The sequence below is a fragment of the Chinchilla lanigera genome, unplaced genomic scaffold (genome assembly GCF_000276665.1).
Source record: "Chinchilla lanigera isolate Chin_1 unplaced genomic scaffold, ChiLan1.0 scaffold00005, whole genome shotgun sequence".
Classification (NCBI taxonomy): Eukaryota; Metazoa; Chordata; class Mammalia; order Rodentia; family Chinchillidae; genus Chinchilla; species Chinchilla lanigera.
The window spans coordinates 4,618,997-4,640,177 of NW_004955406.1; the positions used below are offsets into that span (position 1 = coordinate 4,618,997).

Consider the following 21,181-nt stretch of genomic DNA (forward strand, 5'->3'; position numbering starts at 1 on the left):
CCACCTCCTCGCTCCTCCCTTTCCGACCCAGGACACGGGCCATGTTGGCCAGCGCCTCCTGGGGCTGATCCCGGATGCGGAACAGAGCAAGCGGAGAGTGTTGGCTCAGTGGAACTGTAAATACTTTGTCCTGCCCTGTTTTTCCCAAAGCAGACCCATACATACCCTGCCTCCGCCCTGCCACCTTCCAGAGGCCAGGGACCTGCGTTCTAGCCCTGCTCCTTCACGCATTACCACGGGACCCAGGACAACAAAGCCAATCCTTTTTGCATCCTGGCTGCTTCATCTGAATGGAAGCGCTGTCCGATGTGCCAAGAACAAAGCGCTTATGTAAAAGCAGCTCACCCCTAACCAGCCACTGCCATCACAGGGTCTAATTTGATCCTTTCAACAATTTTTTTGACACAGGGTCTGGCTGTGTAGTTCAAGATGGCCTTGAACTCACTGTAGCCCAGGCTGGCCTTGAACTCAGTGATCCTCCTGCCTCAGCCTCCTGGGTACTGGAATTACAGGTGTGCACCACCATGCCCAGGCAAGGAAGCATTTTCAACCTCTTTCACAGGTGCAGAGTAAGGATCCCTAAGGACCAAGGATCTGCCCAGGTTCGGGGTAACATGCTGCCGAGCTGGGACTCAGGCACAATGCCTGCGCACCGTGCCACTGCTCCCAGCGCAGCGAGAGACCAGCGTGACAAGCATGCTGTTATTATGAAGAAAAGCGGTACCTTCCCCCAGTATAATTATGGCTCGTGGTGTCTTTGCCAGGGGATTATCACTGGTGTTTCTGGGCACGTTCAGCAGCTCCAACCTGTCATTTCTTACCTGGCTCATTTGGACCCTAGAAGTAGGTATGGAATCACTAGGCCTGGGCTAAAGCTGGCCAGGGTGGAGTTAGCCGAGGACGAGGGTCATACTGGGGATATATCTGATGCCACCACACTGACTGCAATCACAGTTCACTGGGCACAGGGGACTGCAGGACTCTAGGAAATTCACGAATTCTAACGATCCCATTTTAGGGATAAGAAAATCAACATGCAGAAACATGACTGGATGTGCCTAAGGTCACACAGCTCCTACGGCAGCTGAGCTGGTTCCAGGCCCAGGTTTCCTAACCCCAGGCCCAGTGCTCTTCCTGGACTGCCTGGATGGCAGGCCAGGTTGCATCATCCCCCACGCATGGGCACAGCTGTCTTTTGTGGAGGAGCAAAGGGGTGGTGTGCACCTATCCTGCAGCAGTCCCGGTGTGGGCGATCCCCTTGGAGACCACCCTGCATCCTGACGCCAAGCCCAGGACAACTTTGTCCCCACAGGGAGATAATTCCACACAATGTGTGTGCTGGCCCTTGTGCCGGGGAAGGGGAAATATCACTCACGACTTGTCTTGCCTGCCGAGCCTCCTCAGGGGACTTGCTGGTCTCCTTCGGGGTGACAGGGATTTCCCCCGGCTTCTCACCTGGGTCGGAGAGTGGGAACTTGCAGGCTTCAAGATCTGAAGGAAATGCAAGGAGTTAACGGTGCTGGTCCCTGAAGGCCCCACCTTCACGCCTCCCTACAGCCAGTGGCATTGCAGACTCCCTGGCCACCACGTTTCTAAGGCTTAGGAGGCACTGGGAGAGGAACTCTAGTGTCCTGCCAACCCCTCAGTTCTGGGCACACGAGAATGATCGGTCAGCCTTCTGTGAAGACAGAACAAACTATAACATGCACATAGCATAAAATGACTAACATTTCAAATCTGATTTCATAGAAGGAATTGCAGGCCAAGACAGTGCTGTGACTTTAACCTCTGAGTTTGTTTTAGGTGATTTTTGAAGGACAGTCACAGCTGAGGATCCTAACGGAGGACTCGTTCCAGGAATCCCACAGATACTCAAATCCATGACTCTCAAATGGTGTAATATGGACACATAACTTACACAATCGTCCCCTAGACTTTAAATCATCTCTAGATTACTAGTGCAATGTCAGTGCTAAGTAATAGTTGTCACGCTTACCGTTTGGGGAAATTAGAAAAATAGCCTGTACATGTCCAGTACAGGTGAATGTTCCTTCTGAATACCTTCAATCCAAAGTTAGTCACACTGCAGATGCAGGGCCCACAGCTATGAAAAGCCAACAGTAGCATGTAGCGTGTGCAAGAAGACTTCAACCATCCATATCAAGTAACAAATCACCTACATTTTTCATTGTAATAGAGGAACAGTTGGGGGGGAGGGGGAGGGAGAGAGAAGAGCTCTCCTGCATGGGTCTCTACTTTCCTCACCACCCACCTTCATCCTCATGTCCCTGGCGTACTTCTCCAGCTCCTTCCTTATGTCGGCCCTCAACATCTTTGAGACGTTGAGGACCAGCTGCTTCCACTCAATGGGCTGGAAGCTATGAGGCTCGTGGGGGACGTACAGCCCAATCTTGACCTTCTTGACCGTGTGCAGGTACTTCTTGTAGGAGTCTTCAAAGTCAAAGACAAGGTCACTCAGAGTCCGAAAGGTCAGGGGCTTGTCCATCAGCTCAGCCCTTCGGCTCATGCCCAGGGAGCCGTAGCGGCCATTGCAGTATATTCCCAGCACAACATGGTGAAAGTAATTTCCTGAGAAGTAGGTTTTAAAGCTGATGGGGAATCGCTCAATGGAAGGCTGCCCATTGGTTAAGTATCTTAGAGAGTCTGAGTTAAGGAAGAGATGTGAGGCCTTGCAAATTCAGAGCCTGGACTCCCATAAAGGGAAAACAAGTCACAGGGGTTAGTGAGTCCATCCCTCTGCTTCCCCCAAATCCCCACATTTAAAAACATTCATCTATCCTTTTATAGGGAGTTTTGAGTATCAACCGTTTTGTGCTTTAAAGAAGCAAAGGAACTATAGGACATAGGGAAAAACTTGCCATCTTCTTTAGTAATCAAATGCCAAGCGTTAACAAGATACTCTTCCTTTCTTGGACAGGAAGAGCTACTTAAGGACTTTTAATTTTTTATCCCGCTCGAGTGATCAGACTGCCCAGTATGCAGCAGACCAGGAGCTAAAGACCATGTGTTGGTCGCAGTGATACATGAAAACCAGGACCCAAGCACTGGAGGCGGGGAGGCAGGCTGGTGGGCGCCATGACACTAGGGGCAGAGGAGGGGAGGGGCCACCCCTCACCTCGCCTGCTGTCTCATTGGCCCTGGCCACCCGTGCCAGCAACCTGGGCTCTGCTCCATCCCCAGCCCACAGGGCACCACGCCGTGGCTCTCTCCACTCGCTGGCATGTTGGGTTTAGTAGCTGCCTCTCTGTCACCCGGGTTTTGGCCCAGGCACTCCGCAAGCACAGCATCAGGCACTTGTGCCCCCACCTCCGTGCCCTGGAAGGAAGGGCACGAGGCAGGGTGTTCACTAGCATGTCCTGAAACCCCACGTCTCTCCCGGCCCAGCTTTTCCGCACAGGGGCACCAGAAACTCACCCTGTTGCTCTCTGTGCAAAAGCTTTGGTGGCCCCAGAATGTCTCTAAGGTCAGCGCTAACCCCAGTATTTGGCCTAGTGCTCCACGCATGGCACGGGCAAAGGCGCATCCTCCCCGCTGAGAATCTGTCTTCGCTGCTGCCTGTCCCCGCTCCGGCTCTACACGGTGGCCAGAATGACCCACAGACGCCCAGGTTAGGTATTCCCCACTCTTCCTGCCTCATCCTCTCCAGGACTTCATCCAAAGCCCAGGTCAGTGCCCAAGCTGCTCTGGCCCCCACTCGGTGCTCCTCAGCAGTCCCCTTCCCCGTGCCCTGGGCTAGCACACCAACCCGCAGGACACCCCGGGCACGGGTGAGGACGCACAGATCTGTGCCCGCTGCCCTCTGCACATGGAAGCTCCATAATATGAAGTCCAAAGGAAGAGAGCCTTCAGATGACCTTAAAATGACCTTTACACCATACTTTTAAAATCACCAAACGAACTACATCCCCTTCGTCCCTGCTGTAGAAATAAACTATGGCTCCACACAAGCATCAGTCCTATGGTGTGGAAGATTCCACCCTGGCAGATATCTTTGGACCCTAGCGATGGAGGGGCTGGGGGCTTTACTCTCTTCCTAAGTTTGTGACCTGGCCTGGGGCAGCCTCATGGCTCCCTCCCCTTCCTGAGTACCACGCCTGCCCTGACATCCCTCAGCCTCACCTAGGAGTGCCCTCCCCTCTTCCCCCAGCAAGAACGCCCAGATCACTGGGTGCTTGTTCATCCTGTACTGACAGGGCGGAGGCTGAGCCTGAAGCCCAGTGTCCGCTGGGAAGGGACTGTGTAATGCTGGTTGGAAGACTGAACCTTAGATAGGGAGGATACACCAGCTTCTGCGCACAAGACAGCACTCAGAGGGGGGCGAACCCAGGCACCCTGAAGAGAAGGAGGCCCATACAACCAGCCGATGGCCCAGGACAGCTTTGTCCTCCACCCTCAGTTCAGCCATGTCCTTGTGCGAGATGAACTGTCACACAGGGTGTGAAATGACTTCCCGAGTCCTCTCGCCTGCTCTCTGCAGCTCAGTTCTTGAGGCCCCAAATGAGGGCGTTCTTCAGCTGCTGAAGCTGGTGAAACCAAAGTCGCTAGTAAGTGTAGTGCATGTCCCCTATGCCTGCTGGCTGTGGCCGAGGGGCCAAAGATAAAGAAGGTAGACTTCTCTGGAGTCACACAATGGGCACAAGGCAATGCATCCATAAAACAGCATTACTATGACCCCACAATTTTTTTTTTTTTGTCTTTTTGAGACAGGGTCTCGATATGCAGTTCAAGCTGGCCTTGAGCTCACTTTGCAGCCCAGCATGGTCTTGAGCTCACATTGATTCTCCTGCCTCAGCCTCCCGAGTGCTGGGATTACAGGTGTGCGCCACCATGCCCGGCTGACCCCACAATTCCATTCGTGGGTATGGACTCAAATAATTGCAAGCAGGGACTTCAACAGATTATTCATGCACCCATGCTCCTAACAACAATCACAACAGCCGTAAGATGGAAACAACCTAAGTACCCACTGTGGAATAAACGGATAACCAAAAGGTAGCATCTATATAACAAGGTGTTATGATGCAGTCTTTAAAAAAGAGGTCTCAGCAGGGCGCAGCGGTACACGCCTGTAATCCCAGCACTTGGGAAGCTGAGGCAGGAGGATCGTTGCGAGTTCGAGACCAGCCTGGGCTACAAAGTGAGCTCAAGGCCAGCCTGAACTGCATAGCGAGACCCTGTCTCAAAAAGACAAAAAAAAAGAGGTCTTACAGTGAGCCACAGCATGGTGAGCCTGGCAGACATCATGCCCAGTGAAATAAGCCAGTTACAAGAGGGCGGAGACTGTATGATTCCACTGACCTAAGGTGCCTAGAGGGATCAATTCTAGAGTCAGCGCGGAGGCGGGGCAGGAGGAAGGGGCGTTGTTATTTAATGAAAAGACATTAAGGCGGAGAAGATGGGAAAGCTCTGGAGGTGAACCGCGACAGTTGTTACACGAGATTGTGAATATTCTACCGTCACTGAATCGGACCCCTTAATAATGAGTGAAAGACTAAACTTCGTGCCGTGAAGTTTTACCAAAATGAAACAAAGCAAAACACCGTGTGATATATGCTAGAAGAGACGCTCCCAGAGATCTCTGAGAGGACAGAGGAGCAGCCTCGGGTCAGCCGCACAGGAATTAGCCTCACCAGACACATAGCAGCTAGGTGGCAATCAGCAAAGCCTTGGGACCCAGAGAGGGAGGGAGGAGGAGGTCAGGTTCGGGCTGGAAAGTAGTTTGAGCTTATCCGGACAGAGGGTAGCAGCACCCCAAACCTTTGGCTAATCTGCTAGCACCCAGCCTCTGGGGAAATGTAGAATCTGCCTGTCACAATGCACGTGTTACTTTAATTAACCATGGTCCCTCCGTACCACAAGCAACCGCCACCAAGGCCAGTGAGGCCCTCCAAAATAGTTGCTGTAATTCAGAAAATAATTTTAAACCAGAGATCCTTGTGTCCAGCATGCATGCCAAAGTGCGTATGTGCACTTCAGCAAGATAAAAGTTGTCGTTCACAAAGGATGCCTGTGCTAAAATACAAAGAAAGAAAAGGTCAGAAGGACAGGTAAACGGACCAGGTGCCTATCTGGCCAACTGAGCAGCTTCCGGCTGTCAAGCACCGTTTCTGTTGCAGGAACTGCAGAAGGGCGAGCCAGAGACAGGTGAAGACTCAAGTCATCCTTCACCATCCCCACGGGACAGCGGGACACGGGCTGCTGAGTCAGCGCAAACAGAAGACAAAGATGCTGGACCTTTTGCATCATGTTTCTTGTCTGCGTCCCAGAGTCAGGTTTCCCTGAGTTCAGCAGCATGAGCTGAATCTCTCCACCCTCTCCGCCTGCCCTGCACTCTTCTAAAACATCACATGGGTGAGAACAAAGGCAAACCAAAGGAACAGCCTGCAGGCTGAAGCAGGTCTCGCTCCTCGCAAAGGCGGCAGGTAATTCCCATGACACAGTGCTTATATAACACCGTGCAGGGTCACGGCGACTGTGCCCAGGTGCACCCGCATGCCCGGCAGGGCCGTCTGAGGTTAGCGCCACCACCCAGCCAAGGACCACTGCTTGCGTTCTCCTCCACTGATCTCTGCAAGCAGACCCCTGGCCAATGGTTTACCCCATTAAACTTGCAAGAGGCTCTGCTGAACAGCTGTGCCCATGACAGAGCTGGGGCCCTGAGCCATCTGCAGGCTGACCCCAGCCCTGGCCTCCTGCTGGGCTCCCCAGGCACGCGTTTCATCTCCCGGGAAGGCGAGGGAGGGGCTCGGGAGGGCTAGAGTTTCCACTTTTCAAATGTCAGCCCGGGCACCTGTGGACAATCCTGCTTCAGATCAAGCCTGTGACTGCTCCGCGGATGACAGAGGCACAGGAGCTCCTTCCTGTGACAATGGCCGGAGGAGCAGCAAGCAGGCTGGACCAGTCCCATGTCCTTCCGCCCAAGGCTGCATCTCCTCCCTCGCCTGCTTTTCCTTCCACGCCTCTTTTTAAGTCCTTTTCATGAGCTGTTTGTGTCCCACTACACAGAAAAACACTGAGATTTCACTCTTGATCATTCTGTGACTTCTTAGCAACCACATCTGTCCCCCCAACACTCACAGACCCCACACCCGTATTCCCAGTGTTGGTCCCACTATGAGCTCCACTCTCCTAGTATCCCATCCTGAATTCAACACTTCAAATTCAACCTGTCCAATCTGCACTTGAGTCCCCATAAATAGGATCCCTCTTTATTATGCAAGTCAGAAATGTCTCCCTCCCCTCCTCTCCTCTCACCACTATGTCTTAGTCAGGTTGGCACAAAAGGGAAGCGTCCCTGACCTGTCTGTCACTCTCATGCCCTGGCTAACTCTCCTCCACGCTGTCTCCAGATCCAGAAGCCTATGTTTGCCGATGCCCTATCAACTCCTGGTGCAGCAGGCCTCCAAGTCCTATTGTTCTACCTGCTTCACAGCTGCTAAAACTGCCCCTCTAACCCGTCTGCATCACCCCAGCCATGGCTCGCAGGTACAACTCCCTCCCGTAACAGCTCCCAGTAGGCTTTGAGGATCCGGGGCCAGCCTTGTCCAGTCTGCCCTGTAGGTGTGAAGGGTGCCTGCCTCTGACCGTGTCTGCTCCTGAGCATCCTTCCACCTGCGCTGCCTGTCACCTTTGGGAAAAGGTCACTTTCCACGCAGCTGGCTTCCCTTGGGACCCTATCTCTCAAGCTCAGGTCTCACTGCTTCCTTTGCCACTGTCCCTCCCAGCCATGCACTCCAGGGGACGTGGAGCTTCTCTGCTCCTCTGTCTGATTGTGTTCAATTGCTGCCGCCACTGATAAGTGAGCGGCATCACAGGTTTTCTGGACCATAGGGGGAGGTATGATCAGAAACTACAGTGAATGCTTACATTTAAAAAAAAAATTATTACAGTAAGACATAGTATTATTAATTTCCTTCAAAATAGCTGCCATGCTATTACAATAAATTGTATTTACAACAGTATCACAATAAGACATATTGCCATGAATTCACCTCGGTGTACTCCCCCTCACTTCAAACATACCTCCCATCATTCTTGCCACTTTCTGAAACAGTTCTGGAAGTTCTCTTTCATGAGTGTCTTGATGAGATCTGATCAAAAGTACAGCGGATGCTGCTGCGTCACTGTACCATCCAACAGAATGGCAGGCTCGTAGAAAAAAGACACCGTGTCTCATGTATCGTATTCACCGGATGTGGCACCGTGCAACTTCTGGCTCTTTCCCAAGGGCAAAATGACGGTGAAAGGTAAATGTTTTGAATCGATTCTGGATCTTGAGGCAGCCACAACAGCACAACTAAAGATACTCACGAAAGAGGACTTCTAGGACGGCTTCAGAAAGGGGGAAGAATGCTGAGATATATGTCTTAAGTGTGAAGGAGTGCACTGAGGGGGATTAACGGTAATGTCTTTTTTTTTTTTTTTTCTTTTTTTTGAGACAAAGTCTCACTGTGTAGTTCAGGCTGGCCTTGAGTTCACTATGCAGCCCAGGCTGGCCTCAAACTCACAGTGATCCTCCTGCCTCAGCCTGCCAAGTGCTGGGATTACACCACCACGCGGTGGCGCACACCACCACGCCCAGTGGCAATGTCTTTTATTGTAGTACATCTTGTAAAACTTAAATGTTCAAGGTATATTTTGATCATGCTGCATGTTCTTCTCAGGCTGCACAACCAAGAGTCAGGTGGGAGACACAATAGAAAGTGCGAAAGGGACCAGGCCCTGGGTCAGCTGTGTGCATGAAGGCAGGGCACACTACCATTGCTTGGCCTCCGCCACCACCCGCTCTCCTATTTCCTGATTCCACCTGCCCCAAGCGGGTGGAATCCCCACCTTCCACACCCTCTCTGGTCTCCCCCTTCTGGTCTCCCAAGTTAGAATTCTCCTTGAGACAAGAGTTACTGGGGCGAGAGCTGGCCCTGGTGGAGGCTGCAGCCAGGACCCTAGGACTGACCCTGCTCCGAGGAGCCAAGCTCTGGTTTGGCCCAACTCTCAACAGGGAAGGTTAAAGAGAGGGGGAGGCCAACTTCTTCCTTCAGAGTGACACCGGGCGTCATCGCTGTGAATTTAGGACGTTACAGGCACAACCAGCTCCACGGCGAGTCACTGCGAATGCAGTAAACTTAAGCACATAGAACCTGAAGGATACATGCCCAGGATGACAGCTTCAAGGCATTTGATTGGCAAGGACTCTCGGGTCATTTCCTTCGCTGTTTCCATTAACCTGTTGGACAGAACACAGCAGAGGAGCTCAGGAACTGTTCGATTCTGCAGTCAGTCTGTCTGTCTGTCAATCCATCAGCATGCGTTCTCCGCACCAGGCACCACGTGAGAACCCAGGGAAGGCCCCAGAGCACAGCTGCACCAAGCAGAACTAAGGTCCCACGGCCCCTACTCCCTGCCCTCCCGAGAGTGAGCGCCCACAGGTTGGCGCCACTTCCCACAGCATCCTCCCGCTGCCGGTTACTCTTCACCACCGAAGGTGGCTGTCGGATCAGCCCAGTCCTCAGTCCCACTGCCAGCTCGGCCCTCCACCCCCACTCCCTGCATTCTGGGATATCTGGACACCGAGATTCAGGGACGAGCCAATTGGAAGCTCTCAGGGAAGGGGGAGATCTCCAGCCCATAGCTCATGCACCACTTACCCGCTCAGTGGTCTCATTTTCCTAATTTCAAAGAACTGGGTCCCTGTGTGATTATATCTGTGTGAAGTATGTAAAGGGAAAATGACAGAAAACTCCAAATGTCCCAGTCCTCTGGCAAAGAAAACAATGCACACCGATTTCTCAATGGGATAAGAAGATAGGGGCTGCTCCTCAGAAGTGGCCCACGGCCAGAAGGTAGCTAACAGCATCTAATTCCCCATCTCTCCGCCCTGGAAATCTAATTCTTAGGCCCCAAAGCAGCTCAAACTCTTGTAATAGCTCCTCTTAATCTGTTCTGTATTCTGATTCATGAATAAATGTCTTATTTCACCTATCAGGCTGCAAGTTCTTTGAGAGTTGGGACCATTTTTTAAAATCATTTTTATATCACTCATAAGTTAGCAAATATCGTTGAATGAGCAAGAAGTGAATGAATGGGTGGGTGGACAGATTGATAGATAAATGGGAGGACGGATGGAAGACTAGAACGGATACATGGACGGAAGGCTGGTTGGATGGGAAGAGGAATAGATGGAGGGAAGGATAGAATGGAAGGACTGATAGAGACAGATGGAAGGAAGAAAGGCCAGACGAACGGCACACAGTTTTCAACAGCATACAGATGCAGCAGAGTTTACAGTGGAAGCATCACCTTCTTTTCTTGGCGGCACTTGACACTGATTACTAAACCTGAAAAGTTTGGACATTATCCACATTTTTAATTTCATCGACTGCTCAGAAGTTCTCAGGGATGGCAAGCCTGCCACAGGTCATTCTGGAAGAGACCAAAGCTTCTCTGATATCACGCTCTCTGAGAATGGTTCTTGATTTTTCTCAGCCTAGAGAAAAGTTGCTTTGTATATTTCACTCTCCAGCCTCAAACAAAATTGCACATTTAAAAAGTGCAAGCTGGGAGGATCCAAATGAAGTAGGTATCCAAAGCAGCCGAGGGCCCAGGCAGCACATCTGAGATGTGTAGTGTGCAGTACAGGGATAGAGCAGCTACGGAGGAGACGCTCCACACCCCCTGAGAGTGGCTGGGGTCCCCACCCAGCCCAGATGTGCCTGGCTTTGCAGACAAGGGGACACCCAACAAGCGTCTGTGGAGCTCAAAAGCAGATTGTAGGCACCACCCCTGGAGGCTGTGATTTCAGGCCGTGGATCCTATGAGGTCTGGAGTGAGGACCACGGGCTGACTGTGATAAGCGCTCGCCAGCTTGGGAGTTAGTGCTGTAGTAACCACTAACAATACAGACACCTGAAATTCCTGAGATACAACCTACAGCCAACAAAATCCTAGAGATAAGACAGGAAAACACGGGACAAAATATTCTCAGTGTGAAGTGGTTTTCTTTACCAAAGATTTTACTCAGCAAGCGCAGTCCCAGCAGGCTTAAAAGTAGAATTCGATTAGCAAAACTTCACTCATATGCCCAACTTTCCCCACTTGTACATCTAATTTATACATGGAGTTCATAAAAGAAGATGAACCTAAAATTAAATCGTCAAAAATTACCTAGCCTGCTTCTCTTGGATCCTCACAGCAAGTGAAGGAGCTCCTGGAGTGGAGTGGGTGAGAAACACCTTCCCGAAGCGTTCCCTGCCCAGTGAGACCTCCCCTGGGCATCAGCCTTCCTAGACCCTACGCAGGGTCAGCACTCCAGCCGGTGGCCACTCAGAGGCTGTTCCAGGGAAAGGCAGGATTTGGGTTCTCATCTGTCCACTGCCAGCTGAGCACATCTGTAGTCGGGTCTGCCCACCCCCAGGCCCTGACACCTGCCACTGTCTCCAGGATGAAGGAGTAGGGGGCCCAAGAAAGGAACTAAAAGCCAGGTCAGAGGGTAGAGGAAGAGAGAATGCTCTGCCTTCCTCTGGCTCCTGCAGCCCTGTCCTCTCTCACTGCAGTCAGAATGAAACAGAGCAAAGGAAAACTAAACAGCACAGCCAACGGGGCAGCGATGAAAACCCAGCTGGGTGGGTGCTGCAGGGCTGACCAAGGGACAAGGAAAATTGTGCCAATCTGCCCCACCCATGCCTCCCACTTGTCCTTTTTGATCTCTGGCCAGGTGGCCTTGGGAAGACCATATCTTAGAAAGAGAGGAGGGAGCTGTTCTAATTTGTCACCTTCTGGAATATTCATTCAGAAAGGGCCAGCTCTTGGGGCCCCAGTCTACCTGCTGTGCCCGAGACTTGGTCTCTGGACCCCAAGGAATCCCACGTGGGGTATGAGTTTGAGGGTCACCCCCACACCAAGTCCCCAGAGGTTGGAGTCTCTCATGTGTGCCCCCTTCTCCCCCTGTTCCATTCTGCGGGAATTGAGAGGCACACAAGACATCTCCCCCAGAGTGAGCAGACCCAGGTGTTATCCCCTCGGAACATGCAGCCCTGTGGGGGCGCTGCTGCTGTTTGGTCCCTGCGGGGGAGATGCTGAAATCCACTGGAAGCCCCTTGCTTGTGCTCCTCGGTTCCTGCAGCATTGCTCAAGGCGCTCTCAGTTTGTTAACTACAAGCAACCTGAAGACACTGGAGGAGGAAGGGACCAGAGTGTGGCCAGTCTGACCCAGCCTGGACCCACAGGGCTGTGTGGCAAGTCTACCGGGCCAAGTGGAAGAAGAAGACTGCTCTTCCACCACTGTCCCTGCAAAGCCGGACCAAGGTCACCGGCCTGGTGGCTGCAGGGGCCCAAGGCGGCTCCAGGTGAGTTCCTGGAGATCATGAGTGGCCGAGGATGAAGGCAAACATGTGAGAGGGGAAACAGGAACAGAAGAGGAGGAGAGAAGAGGGAGACCGGTATTCGGGAAAGGCAGGAGGAGGGGACAAAGACAGTGAGAGGAAGTGGACAAGGGGGAAGGTGGGTCACAGGGAGACAGCAAAGGACAGGGAAGGGGAAGGAGGAGGAGAAGCCCGAGAGGCTCGGGTGGACCTGGGCTCTACGGCTGTCCTTGCCCACATCCTGCCTGAAGGGACAAGGGCCTGGTCACTGTGGCCCACCCTCAGTTCTGACTCTTTCCGGGTTCTGACCCAAGGGCACCTTCTGTGCCTGGCCTCTGAGAGTGCTGGAGGACCAACTGGGGATACCCATGCAATGCCCATCCTTGCACCCGGCTGGAAGGATACTGTAGTGTCTTCATGTAATTCTGGATCGCCTGGAGCCAGTCCGGGATCGTCATGGACAGCCTATAATTTGGGACCTGGGGAATTGAAGGCTGCAGAGAAAGAGAGACAGGAATCTGTTTATCAAGGAGGCCAGCACAAGGCTGCCATTGCCAGAGAGCGCTCCTGAGAGCAGACGGCCACCCTGGCGGGGCCACCTGTCCCGGTCCCCGGAACAATCCGTCCGTCACTGAGCTTCCCCTCAGAGCACGCTCTAGGTGGCTCTGCTCGGCACAGTCTCCCGGGCCCTCCGGTGTCACGAGCGCTGAGCAGCTGGTCTCCACTGCACCTGGGTGCTCAGGATGGACACACAGGTGCTCCATTCACCAGTGTTTGTACTGCACGACACCTGCTGCCGCGTGGCCAACGCGAGCACCGGGCACGCAGAGCCCAGGCTGAAGGGCGGGCTAGATCACCGCGGCAGGGCACTATGGGCACCACGTCTCGCTTCCGCTCTCCCCGCAAGCCCATCTCATCCTTCCTGAGTCCCTTTCCTGACCCACTCGCCTCCCCGCAGGTTGCCTGTCCCCAGATTGGTTGGAGCAGCTCCTCTGGCTTCTGAGCCCTGCCGGCCGCCCCATCAACCACTTCGTCTGTCTCTTGCTCTACACTCAGTGAGTGTCTACAGTGGAGTGTGTGGACTACCGGCCCCCGTTGGGGGGGGGGGACAAAGGACCCCAGGCAGCGAGGCCTGGGAAGGGAGGGCAGCATTTTCTTGGAATTTAGGGCTAAGACTCCCCTCTTCTCTGAACAACCCTGCTGGGGCGGGGGAGTATAAGAGAATAAACAGGGGGCTTTAATGGGGCCACTCCTAAAAAGCAAGGGACGTCAGCCGGGCATGTTCTGTTGTCTGTCCACTGGGTTTTCTTGCTTTATCCCCTGCCCCCCACATTTCTGAGACTCCTGACCTCGGTCTGCCTGGTGGGATGGGGTCAATGGCAACAAAACTCAGTCCCTGTGGGCCCAGGAAGGAGGGAGGAGGCTTCTCCAGGAATCAGGCTCTTACAGAGAAGCAGACAAGGCTAAGGGGAAGATGAGTCCCATTGGGCGGTTGGGCGGTTGGGCGGCCCTGGGGACTGGGGCTTAGCAGACAGAAGAGGAAGCTGCAGACATCCCTGGGTGGCACAGCCAAGGGCGGCTGGTGACACTCCTGCCTGCCTCCCTCCTCCCTCCCTGGCTCTCCAGGCACCAGCTCCGCAGAAAGCAGGGCCCGAGCTGCCCCGGCAGGGGGCGCCAGCCTCTCTCCCAGTCCCACCCCTTTCCCTAATCCACTGAGGCCCTCAGCGCTCCTCCCCTCTCCGTCCCTCCAGACTGTCTTGGCTCCGAGACACCCCACAGCACCTGCCCCCTCAGCTGAAGGAAACCAGTCACACTTCCTACGCGACAGCCAAGACACTGCGTTTGTGTGAGTGTGTGAAAGCACGCGTGGCTGTGTGGGCAGGCACAACCGTTCTGCAGGCTGTGTTTTCTATACAACACCTCCACTCGTATAAATCACATTCCTGTCTGGGAGAGTCATTCGTGGGCTCGAAACGTTCCAGTTTACACACACACACACACACACAATCAAAATAAAAGGTGTGCAGGGCACAGTGGTCCATACCTATGATCCCAGCTACTTGAGAGGCTGAGGCAGGAGGATCATGTGAGCCTAAGAGTTCTAGGACAGCCTGGGAAACATGATGAGACCCATCTCAAAAACAAAACAAGGGGACCCTTGCATTTCTGCTCAGCAACACTAGCCTAGGCCAACGTTTCCTGTGTCACTGTCTTCTAGGGACACTGATCAGCACATTCTTTCAACTCCCCTCAGCTCCAGAGCCCACAGAGCAGCATGGCGGGGGAGCCAGGCAGCAGCTGGGGCTCAGAATAGCAGCCCCGTGGTGCCCAAGGGCTTCTAAAAACAGCTGCATGGTTACCTCAGCCCGGCTGTGCTGGGAGCTGCGGCCACATTTGCTCCCAGCAGGGAGGACAAATGGATGCAGGTCCCACAGGGCCTGAAGAGGGCTGTGGGGGAGAGGACCTGACACGCACACGGGTGACGTCCTCTGTACACCCTGCCGTGGTGACTACAAGAGCTGGCGGGAGCCCTGCAGGCCACCCAGGCTCCCCGAGAACTTAGACGAGATGCCAAGGCTCCTCAGTGTTCCCACAAGGCCCCGCCCCATCTCTGTGGGCTCCAGGTTCAAAGCCTGCGCCGTCACCCACCTGCTGTCACTTCCCCGAACCTCTCTCCTCCTCCTGATGTGACGTGAGCATCACCTCTTCCCAGGGCCCCAGCAAGGGCATCAGCAGAGCAGGGCCCGGGGCTTGCTGCCCCTTGGGGGAAAGCTTGTTAGTAGTCAACAGCGACACATTGTCAGGGGCAGAGTCAAGAGGGGCCCATGTTCCGGATACCAATTCAGGAGCACCCCATCCTGAAGATGCCCTCCCACCCAAAGGAGGAGCATGAAAACATCCACTGTCCCATGCAGACAGTATCTTTAATATCTTTAATTCACAAAGAGGTCATACAAAGTGATAACTCCAAAGGCTCAATTTAAAAAATGGCCCCTAAAAGTGGAAGCTACTCAAGCACCTATGGGGTCTGAAAGGAATAAACAAAGCACGGTATATCCATTCAATGGAATATTATTCACCCTTTAAAAAGGACAATTTGGCACATGCTCAAAGATGGAGGAACTTTGAAGACATTTAGTGAAGTGAAATAAGCCAGGCACAAAAGGGAAACTATTAAATAATTCCTCTTATATAAGTCCTCTCAAGTTGTCAGACTCAAAGCAACAAAGAAGAAAGTGGAGGGCAAGGGTAGGGTGCTGGTGTTTAATATACACAAGTTTCAGCACAGGAAGATGAAAGAATTTTGGAAGTGAACCGTGGTGACAAAAGCAAGGTAAGAATGTGTTTATTGCTACAGAACTGGACACTTACAAAGGGCTTAAAGTGGCAGGTTATTTGTTATGTATATTTTACGACAGTAAAAAAGGCCACAAAGGCAATTCATAAAAGAAGAAATACAAGTAGTGAATAAATATTTGAAATAAATATTTGACAAAATTCAAACTCACTACTGATTTAAGAAGCACAAATTGAGGCCAATGAAAAGCCAGATGTGGCAGTGCACACCTGTAATCCCAGAACTCTGGGAGGCTGAGGCAGGAGGATTGCAAATTTGAGAAAAGGGCTGGGGATACAGCTCAGTGTGAAGGCCCTGGGTTCAATCACCAGCACCACCAGCGCCAAAAAAAAAAAAAAAAAAAAAGGTCCCTGAAAAATGTCACATTCTACCTCTCGGGTTACTGCGTCCTGAAGAATCTAGAGGGAAAGGAGCAGAACTGGCCACGGTGCCTGCAGGGGCCGGGCCAGGTGGCCCAAGAGGGAAGACGAGGAGGTCAAAGAGGACAACGCTTGGTCCACTTTGCTCTTGCCAAGCACGAGTGACCTGTCAGACGACACAGGGACAGGGGAGGCAGCAAGAGGCCAGGCACCAGCTGTCTCTGACAAGAATGAGAACGCCGCTCTGGACCCAGGCACCAGCCTCTTCCTGGGAGAAGCAGCCCGGAGCACCGAGGCACAGGATGGGCCCCGCCTCCTGCCTTGGGGCAGCCAGCACCGTGCTGATTGGCCTTGTACAGGATAGACAGACAGAAAGGTGGTCCTGACCCCAGGCCCGTGAGCCCCAGGGTGCAGGCACAGACCCAGCCCCCTGCCCGCAGCAGGGCCTGGACTCCCAAGCACCTCACATTTTTCTTTTCTGTTCTCTCTCTTTTTCTTTCTCCCTTCCTTTTTCCCTCCCTCCTTCCCTTTTTTCTTTCCTTCTTCCCTCCTTCTTTCCCTTCTCTTCCTTCCTTCCTTTCTTCCTTCCCTCTCTTTTTTAGCACTGAGGATTGAATTCAAGGCTTTCACGTGAGCTACACCCCCTGCCTTTTTTATGTTTAATTTTGAGACAGAATTTCACTAAGTAGCTAAATTGCCCTGGTGGGGCTTGACTTGCCATCCTCCTGCCTCAGCCTCCCAGAGTGCTGGGATGACAGGCGTGCACCACCACACCTAGCACACCCACACCTCTTCACTCTCATTTGGACAAAGCTCAGACCCCTAACAGTGAACTCTTTCTCACTTTGGAACCAGTGTGAGGAAGGCACAAACCCGCATGGTCTGCAAGAAGCCCGCTGTTTCCTGCTGAATCCGCGGAGTTTTTGGCCAAGTCCTCCCCAGCCAGGAGGGCAAAACGAAGTGTTTTCTTCTACGCCAAGTGGTCGTGCTTGGCCCCTCCCTTCTCCTGTTATCCTCCAAAGATTCTTGTTGTTTTCTTAAATGACCCCGGCAAAGCCCTGGACTTGACTAGTCGAGCGCTAACTTCAGTCTCAGGAAACACAAGGAAGAGGCCTGCAGTCACAGGTTTGGGAGCAGAGGAATTCTCCTGTCCCAGCCCACAGGAGACATCTGGATCTTCAGGCAGAACCCACCATGGGTGCTAACAGGATGTCCTGTGCCCCCAGCCCTTGGAATCTTCCCTGTGCCTTTTTTGGGGGAGGGGTTCTTTTTGAGACAGGTTTTCACTATGCAGCTCAGGTTGGCCTGAAACTCACAGCAGTGCTCCTGCCTCAGCCTCCCAAGTACACCAGGAGTGTGCCAGCCACCACGGCCGGCTCCCCTGTGCCTTCTTAGTCCCCACTCAGCTGAGGACAGTGGCTCCTCCTCCTGGAACTCTCCACTCCTCCACCTCAGCCCAGCAGCCCTCTGCAGTACAAGGCTCAGCAAGACGTGTGCTGAGGGAAGGAGGAAAGGACTTGGTGAGCTAGCTTGAGCCCCCATTGCAGGAGGTCGTTGGGACTGTGCCCATGTCAGGGCTGGGCAGGGGCAAGGTTTGTGGGTCCCGTGAAGCCGTGATGGCGCTGCGGACGGAGAACCACCATGGAGGTGAGTAGACAACAGAGCAAGGTTGAGCTCCTGGTCTAGGTTCACAAGCGACCGGGCTTTGGAGTCCCGGCTAAGCAGCTGCTTCCCCGTGACCTTCGGGCCACCGGGAGAGTAGTGTGATGGGGCCACTGTACTGACAAGGGCGCAGCACTCCGCTCTCGGAAAGCAGCAGGTGCAGGCCTCAGGAAAAAGAAATCTGTGTTCCGAGCCGCTCGGACAACGGGAATGCTGTGTTTCACAGGAGCGCATTTTAGGGGACTGACTAATGACAACTAGCAACTGTCCTAGAAAAGATGAAAGGCACCACCTGTGGATGGAGAAGACTAGCAGAAGCTGTGGAGTGACAGGTGTTGCAGTTCTGAGGCCCCTAGTGTCACAGATCAGCATTAGAGACCCAGAGACTCATGGGTCAGAGCACCATGAGACTTTACAGTTAGAAAGAACAGTGCATGAAATCTGGTCTACTCCCATTGTATAAAGAAAAGGCTAGAGACCTGAAGTGAATGACCTGGCCACCAGGCTCAAAGTAGCACACAAGTGGGGCTAGAATTCAGTCCCTCTGCTGCTCTCCTACCATAGGAACATTGTCTGGTGGCACCAAGGTTGCTGTGGAAGCAAAGAGAGTGGACGGACACGAGTCCGACTCTAAGGGCCGCGCAAGAACTGGCGGTAAGATGTGGCTGGGGGGGTGTTCCTGTTCAGTCTAAGGGAACAGCTTCCCCCGCCCCACCCTGGCATGGTCTGGCACTGCCTGCACCTGCCCCTCAAGCAGGGAGCCCCCCATTCCCAGGCCTTCAGAAAGAGGCAGGGATGCGGCTGGGATGTGGGAGACTATCTGAGCAATACTGAGTCCATGATTCTCAAAGGGAGAGGGGTCCGCCACACAAGGAGGCAATTTAGGCTGAGGGTGAGGCCAAAAGGCAGCAGGGAACCGCGCATCAGGCCGCTGGTCCCTGCCGCCACCCCTGCCAGATGTAAGGGCTGCGGTGCCTCGTGTAAATGAAGATTCTGCAGCCCAGAAACAGGGCGGCGGGCGCTGCAGGACTAGGCACAGGTCATTAGGGCTGACACTCAAGCGGACAGGCGCCCGGCCGGCTTAATGACGCTCTCCGTGGCCAGTAGGGTAATGAAACCCCGTAACTGAGCAGCAGGAAGTTGTGGAGGCTGTCACTTCCCCAAGGGCACACAGCCTCATAGCCTGCGGGCTCAGATGCTCAGCTGTCACCGGGCTGGGGACTCTACCAGATGGCTTTCCAGGTCTCAGGTGTGGCATTCCTAGACCTGTGTGGGAATCTCGGGAGCCGTGCCAGGGTAGCCAGGGCCTAGGGGGACACCATCCACCCCACGGTAACCGGGCTCGGCAGCTTGGCTCCCCAGTGCGCATCCTGCTATTTTATGTAACACAGCTACTCCCACCAGGGGCCCCTCCCTCTGCTAGTAACACATCCTCAGGCCGCCAGGCCCAAATCGCCTGCGGGCTCCTGTCCAAGGGGAAAAGAGCCTTTCGCTCCCAAGCCTGCTCTCTCATCCAGGGACCAATTCAGCCTGTGTACTGGAAAGTCCCTGGTAAGCCACAGCCAAACTTCCTTTTCTGTTTTTTTTTTTTCTTGGAGCCCACAGAAGCTGGAAAGTGACAGTTCACTGTTTTGCAAGTTTCAGAGGTGAAAGTCACTGTCGGAAAAAAAAAATTGGCAAAAAGTCTAGAAGTGATTCACACTGAGAAGTCTGACTAGTTGGCTGCAAATTCATTCACAGCCTAATAAATCATGTTCTAGGGGGGCTGGGGGAGGAGCGAGATCTCAGAGAGGACAGGCTGGGCGGGCTCCTCGGGCATCCACCCTTCTTGGCCTCACGGGTGTTAGTTGGTGGCGCCAGCTTTCGCAAGAGGGGGTTAAGAAAATAACGGAGTTTGGTTCCAGACCTGGAGAAACCTTGGCACAGCACAAGCATATGGAGGGCAGAGCCTCAAGCCCCCACCTGCCCCGCCCCCGCTTCCAAGGCTTCCACGGGAGGGGTGGAGAGCGGGGAGCTGCCCAGCGGTCCCACCACGGCCCTCTCTTCCTCTAAGCACTGACCTTTGCCAGGAAGGCCGCGTTCCTGATGGCCCCCACCATCTCTCCGCCCTTCGGGTGCACCTTGGCCACGTGCATCCACATGCGTTCCCAGGTGTGGCTGTCCATGGGAAAGCCGCTCTTGTTCACGTGGAACAGCACCCCGCCGTCTTTGTCCTCCTCTTCGGAGCCCCCGCTGGTGGCGAGGCTCACCGGGCGCGCGTGGCTGCTCCGGGACCGGGTGCCTTTGGCGCCTTTAGGGTGGGGGCAGCGGTGAGTGTCCGCCGCCGAGCCGGTCATGGCGGGCGGGGGTGCGGGGCGGGGGCGCAAGGATCAGCGCCCTGCGCGCGTGGCCTTCTCCATGCCGCTGGTGCCGCAGGACGCGCAGAGAGGGAGCGCGGAGGGCTCCCGCTCACGGGCCGGGCCTGGAAGCAGGGAGAGAGCAGACACACGCTGAACGAACGTGCAGGGCTGGGAGTGGAGGCCCTGGGAGTCCCCGGGTCACCCCCCGCTGCCCTCCAAGCGGGACAGGTCCCTCAACCTCAATCCCGCGCGCCGAGGCTCTGAACCCCAGCTTTCTGCCTTGCGATCGCTGGAAAAGCGGCTCGGAATTTGCAACCAGGATTCACACCCACCTAAACCCCGGGCGGGGATGCGAGGCGGGTGGGGGGGGTGATCCGGAGTGGACCGTGTGGGCAGAAGAAAGACAGCTCCTGTCGCGTGAAGGAACAGGAGGTCCCCGCAAAGCTCCACACCGTCCTCGGTCCCCAGATGTGGCCGGGCGACAAGCCGAGCCCAGAACGCGCCGGCACGTGAGCACCCGGGGCTGGAGCGGGCGCTGCAGCAGCCTCGGCTGGTGAAGGAGGCGCGGTTTTTTTCAGGAAGCCCCCCACCCCACCCCTGACCTCGGCGGGAGAAAGGGGCGGCCCCAGCCCCAGGAGAAGAAGCCCCTCGCCCCCTTCTCTGGAGTCCCGAGTCCGGCACCCGAGGGGCGAGGGACGCGCTCGGCGTGGGGGACCCACCTGCGGGCAGCGCGCTTCATTGCGGTCGAGCCTCTCCGGGGATTGCGGGCGGCGAGGGTTGCTGCTGCCCGGCCCTGGGCTGCCACTGCTGGGGCTGCGGCGGCCGTCCCCTCATTCCATGTCCCATTCTCGAATGTTATTCTGTGACATATAACCGAGTCACCCGGGCAGCCGCCGATGTTCCGAAGGTGCTCATTGGCCGCCGCAACAAAGAGGGGCGGGGCCCAGGCTCGGGACTCCACCTCCCCGAGCTCCGCGGCGCTCTGATTGGCTCCGGGCTCCTCGGGTGGGAGGGGGACCCGAGGTAAGGAAGCTGGGCGGCCACGCGAAATCCGATCACAGTCGCGTCCTGAGATCCCCGCGGGGC

General features: G+C 54.5%; 1 protein-coding gene across 1 annotated transcript in view; it reads right to left on the minus strand.

Moving 5' to 3' along the window:
• Positions 1-20,953, minus strand: part of Vash2 (vasohibin 2) — a 32,026-nt gene extending 11,073 nt beyond the window's left edge. The window contains exons 1-7 of the mRNA XM_005374734.2: positions 20,815-20,953; positions 19,817-20,217; positions 12,783-12,871; positions 9,666-9,722; positions 9,170-9,244; positions 2,273-2,654; positions 1,376-1,491 (exon numbers count right to left, since the gene is read on the minus strand). Coding sequence (XP_005374791.1) covers positions 1,376-1,491; positions 2,273-2,654; positions 9,170-9,244; positions 9,666-9,722; positions 12,783-12,871; positions 19,817-20,092 — 995 coding nt within the window. The 5' untranslated portion in view covers positions 20,093-20,217; positions 20,815-20,953. The remainder of the gene's footprint in view (positions 1-1,375; positions 1,492-2,272; positions 2,655-9,169; positions 9,245-9,665; positions 9,723-12,782; positions 12,872-19,816; positions 20,218-20,814) is intronic.
• Positions 20,954-21,181: the final 228 nt, after the last annotated feature.